Raw genomic sequence first — 5,263 nt, 5'->3', positions numbered from 1 at the left:
CTGTATTGTGATAACAAATAACAAGAATTCAACTAACAATACAAGAGCAAATCGTATCTTCATCTAGTATCATTTATATATATATATATAAAAAGCACAAGAGAAAGGCGAGATTTAGTTGCATTGTTTCCGGACAAAAGGACAACTTGGCACTTCATAGAAATTTTTTTTGCTCTTAAAAAACGCATTGCAGTTATCAAACACATGCATCAAGAGGGAGTGTTTGAAATAATGCATCAATGTTTAGCCTTCCGAAATGTCTCTTAAAAAACGTCTTTTAAAATTTCGTAATGCATGCAACTAGAAAATTGTGTACATGTGTCTAGTTATTTGTGCAAAACTTTTGATTTGCATTTTTCTAATATAAATAGAGATATAATTGTTAATTCAAATCATTTAAGTGACCTTAAATATCCTATCTAAAACTTGTGCACTCTCTTAAGATAGTATTCTCCATCTATATCTCCTGCGACAAATAGGTGAAATGATAATATCTCTAAGAAAACTCTTCCGCGTGTTTATAATAACTCTTTTCTGATTTGTTGCCTATTATATTATTGATCATCACATAATTACAAGAACACAAGTAGTAATAGTATTATTCACTTGTTTATAAAGACGATGAACAAACTAAAGCTAAAGATGAAAGGAAAACCATATATAACTAAAAAGATTGTTCAACTACTCAATTCCAAAAGACACTTTATCCAGATCCTAGATTCTTCAACGATAAAACATTGATATCCTAATACAACTATATTTTATACTCTATATTTAGAGTAGACTCACAAAGTTGTTCTCCTTCAAGCATATTGAACTCACGAGTGGAATGGCACCAATGGTCATATGACTCTTGGAGATTTGGCCAGTCCGAAGATGTTGTCATGAAATCTTGCATCCAGTTGGTCAGAATAACCTCCTGATCAATACTGGGTAGCGTAGAGATCAAATTGTTCATTGTCTTCTCAATCTCCAACCTCTCATATCCCGTCAATACTGGATACGGAACCCCATTTTCTGCAAAACACAACACCGGAATCCACAACACGAGTATGTTGAACTTCACTTGCCTTGGAACTTCATCTTTAACTTTGTTAAGCTCTCCAATTAACAACGCTACACCACCAAATCACAAAACTCAATAATAATAATATACTTAAGATCGACTTCATGTCGAGTCATAGGAGTTCAGAATAAATTTCAAGTCAAACTCACTTAAAAAAGATAATAATTTGAACAAACCTGTGATCGTGACAATCAATCCTTGCACCCTGAGATTAGACAAGAGGGAAATGGAAGCCAAGCCAGAAGATAAGCTCCATTGCACCAAAACTTCATCCACAGCACCGCACTCTATCATCTTACTTGTTATCCACAGCAATTCCTGTGCATGTTTCTCAGCTGCCAAGTCATTCACACTCTCCTCATGATTGGGAACAACCAGCTGCCTCTTGTTTTCGAAGAGGCTCGTGACAGTTCCCACCCATGGAAAATACGTGGCCAACCCTTTCAGTGATGACGCCACAAAAGATCCCAAAGGAATGGATCGAAGAATACGCGAAGGCCACGTCCATGAATCATCTGACATACGGGGACTCTTTAAGGAGCTATAAAGAAGTCCAGATGTACGCGCGAATGCTGAAACCAGGGCCGAACAATTAACTTGGAGCATCTCCAAGTGTCCGCATTTGGTGTTCTCGTCTATGATCTTGTTAGCCATACCCAGTGCAAACTGGTACTTCCTCGACGAAGCTGGTATTTCATTTAGCAACGCTAGTATCTGAAATTCCCTCCAACGTACAAGTCAACAGGTTATGAAAAAGAAGATCCACAATTAACGTTCCATAATAACCTTCCTCACCTTCTTTTAACACACCTTGTCTTTATCTCATCCCTTGAGTTCCCATCCTCATCCCCACAACCACTATACTCTATATCCCCAATCTAATTCATCTCCCGTAATATTTCTCTAAATTCGATACAAATGCTTTTAGAATAGTTCTTTTTACCCGAGTATGAAAAACTACTTATTTTTTCTAAAAAAATATATATTTTTTTATTCATACTGAACACACCTAAGTAATAACTGACCAGTGATCAGATGCACATAGTAGTGCATACCTAAGTTGAATAAACTCTCGGTTCATGATGATTGATAAACGATAAATAGTTTATATTCATGAAAACATTATACCACTAAATACTAGAAATGATTTATACGTATATAATATAATATTATTTACCTATTGATAAAAAATAATTCATTTTTTCTAAAAATGTACTTGCTATCTCTAATTAGTTGTCTACCTTTAAATTGACACAGCTGATAAGGAAATAATTAACGACATTATGAGTTTTTCATTTTACCCCTATTAATTATGAAGTGAAAGTGAAATCTACATTTTTCAAAGTAACTAGAAATTTAATTGAGCATGTAATAGGTAAAAAAAATTATTCTTTCTTAATTTATCAAAATGTATAAGTAACTAGAGACAATTATTAAAAAAAAAAAGTAAAAATAATTAGGAACACAAAGAATATTAAACTACTTAATTATAATAAATTTACTCACTATGAATACACTTGGCTATGAACAAGTAATTATCTTTCACGTGATTCAAAGGATATGTGGAGTTAATTGGAATAGGGTAAAGTAATTTACACACTTTAATACCAATCCTTATGCAAATAAGTAATATCTTTCACCAAATTCAAATGAAAATAAAAATAAAAGTATATGAAGAAAATTATAGCTTAATGTTATGCGTCGATTTGCAAAGCTTAAAGAGTAGATCCTGCCATACTCCATGACATTTCATTTCAAGTTTTACGGCATAATTTGTTATTTAAATGAAAAAGATGACTTGGTTTTTGGAGTTAATAATAAAGTCAAAATAGCTGAACATAGAGGACAACTTGAGCAAAGCAAATCTTGCAATAATATTTCAAATACTATGGTAACCTCAAATGTCTTTATCAATGACTAAAAATATTAACATGTTAGAACTCTTCTGTCTAAAGATTCAATAAAAACGAGTCCCTCCTTCAACTTCCTTACTTTGTTTTGTGGTAAATATAAAGGAAGGGTACTAATTTTTTGGGCCGTGATAAATAAATTAAAAATAAATATATAAATATATATATATATATATATATATATATATATATATATATATGGTTAACCAATTCTCTCCAAGTGATGAAGTAATATATATATATATATATATATATGGTTAACCAATTCTCTCCAAGTGATGAAGCAACATAAGTTCAAATCGATGATCTATAACTACAACACACACATTATTACTCATTTTTTTTTCTTTTAAATTAGTTTTACAGGTCATTTAAATAAATAATTATTTATAAATATAAGGGGGAAAAATAAAACAAAAAATTGAAGGCAAATTTACGGCATGATAATGCATCTGACTTTTTTTCATGTCAAGGCACGCAAGTAACGATGGAGATAACAGAAGTGACGTGTTGCGAGGAGAGGTGACAAGTTAAAATAGGTGTCTAAAGAGAAACAGACGTGGCACTTAATGCATACCAAAATCTACTATTTGTAAGAAGTAACGGCAGACCGAAAACGACACATTTTATTGATTCGTCTAATAACAAACCTTACAAAAGTACTTCGTCCGTTTTTAAAAAAAGAAGTCACATTTTTATATAACATTTCAATTTCAGCCTGTTCAAGATGACAAAAATATAGAACTTAATTTTATAAATTTGATATATAACATTGACGAGATTAATATTTTTTCCTTACTTCCTTAAATTTCATATTAAGTTTAAGTCAAACGAGACTTAGTTTTTGTTTTTTTTTTTAATGGAGAGACTAGCATTTACTGCTGGCTGATTATTTACAAATTGATACAAATTCAGAACAAATATCAAAATTAAATTTTAATCTAGTTACTATCCAGGTATACAAAAATAGTTTAAGCAGAAGTTCAATTTTAAGTACTTCCCAACGAGTTGTGAGTTGCTAATCAATATAACGACGAGCGCTAATAAGTATGGCTCTCACCCTACTTTATCAAGTAAAGAAGCAAGATTCATGTTACAAGTGAATACTTCAAAAATATTACTTCATCCGTTTCTTACTATTTCATTCATTTTATATGACATTTTTTTCAAATTTTAATATTTGAATGAGTTTATTTTTATCATAAATTTTTTAATTTATACATTTTAATTATTAATTATTGTAATTGATCATGCAATTTACAAATATATAAATTTTATTTAAAGAAACGTCAAAAATTTTAATTAAAAATACCATATAAATTAAAGCAGAGGGAATATGTTTTCATATTGAGAAGAGTTATCAACAAGGTAATGAAGTAGTTGTTATGCATCTTCCTTGGTTGAAATAAAAATTAAATGATTTCGAATTATATGTATATATGTAGTTTGGGCGGAAGCAGTAAATTAAAACAGGGGAACTTACATGAGTGAGAGCTCTACCAAGAGCTTTAGCAGAAGGAGGTGGTTGTATATGATCAGAGGAATCTTGTTGAAGCACTAAATCAAAAGAAGAAGAGGCTCCAATTGATGGCAACATCATCAAATCATCAAGTGAAGCAGTAGAAAAAGGAGAGTGATCCATCAATACCCTAAGAACCCAAACTGCCAACCAAGTCATGAGCATCAACATGAACCTCATGTGGTCTGTTGCTCTCCACTTATGTGATTGTTGGTCTGTCGCCTTAGCATTCGACGCAACCGCCACAAGACTCTTTGCCGCTGCCTTTACCGTCGTCATGAATATTGAGTTCAAAAGCGCCGATGGTCTCGTCTTGCACGAACCATACTCCACCACTGCTACATCCATACTCTTATCACTCTCTCTACCGATATTGTTTTATTCTTTTCCCTAGCCTAAACAACCACACCTTACTCCTCTTATATTATAAAAACATATATATTCACCTTTACTCAACCTCTATCCCACCGTCATACTTTTAGCTAATATTATATGACTTAGCCGACTCTTAACAAAAAGTGCATTTGCTAAATTTAAGAAAAATAACATAAAAGATGAAAATAATAAAAAATAGGGACACACAAGAGCAAGATTTTTTTAAAATTTTTTTTATATATAAAATTTCAAGTGTATACAATATATAGTGGCATGTTGTTATTTATAGTGTAACATAAGTTCATGCGATAGTGATCACAAACTTGACATTAATCAAGAACATAAAGCACTATCACAAACTTGACATTAATCAAGAACATAAAGGAGGATGTT

General features: G+C 31.7%; 1 protein-coding gene across 1 annotated transcript; it reads right to left on the bottom strand.

Moving 5' to 3' along the window:
* Positions 1-637: 637 nt before the first annotated feature.
* Positions 638-4,937, bottom strand: LOC101263358 (uncharacterized). The gene is made up of 3 exons (XM_004231446.5): positions 4,460-4,937; positions 1,243-1,780; positions 638-1,116 (listed from the first exon to the last, which is right to left on the bottom strand). Exons 1-3 carry the CDS (start codon positions 4,841-4,843, stop codon positions 755-757), a joined length of 1,284 nt encoding a protein of 427 aa, XP_004231494.2. The 5' UTR covers positions 4,844-4,937; the 3' UTR covers positions 638-754.
* Between the last annotated feature and the right edge of the window lie 326 nt (positions 4,938-5,263).

Source organism: Solanum lycopersicum, chromosome 2, assembly GCF_036512215.1.
Source record: "Solanum lycopersicum chromosome 2, SLM_r2.1".
Lineage (NCBI taxonomy): Eukaryota > Viridiplantae > Streptophyta > Magnoliopsida > Solanales > Solanaceae > Solanum > Solanum lycopersicum.
The sequence above is the reverse complement of the archived record's forward strand: the minus strand, read 5'-3'. Positions and strand labels throughout refer to the sequence as shown.

What these genes read in the sequence shown, in the direction of transcription:
- LOC101263358 (XM_004231446.5), bottom strand. Translation starts at nt 4,843, where the DNA reads ATGGATGTAGCAGTGGTGGAGTATGGTTCGTGCAAGACGAGACCATCG. An exon ending in TTGGTAGAGCTCTCACTCAT is followed by an intron (nt 1,781 to 4,459) that starts GTAAGTTCCCCT and finishes AGGGAATTTCAG; the next exon opens with ATACTAGCGTTGCTAAATGA. An exon ending in ATTGATTGTCACGATCACAG is followed by an intron (nt 1,117 to 1,242) that starts GTTTGTTCAAAT and finishes TTGGTGGTGTAG; the next exon opens with CGTTGTTAATTGGAGAGCTT.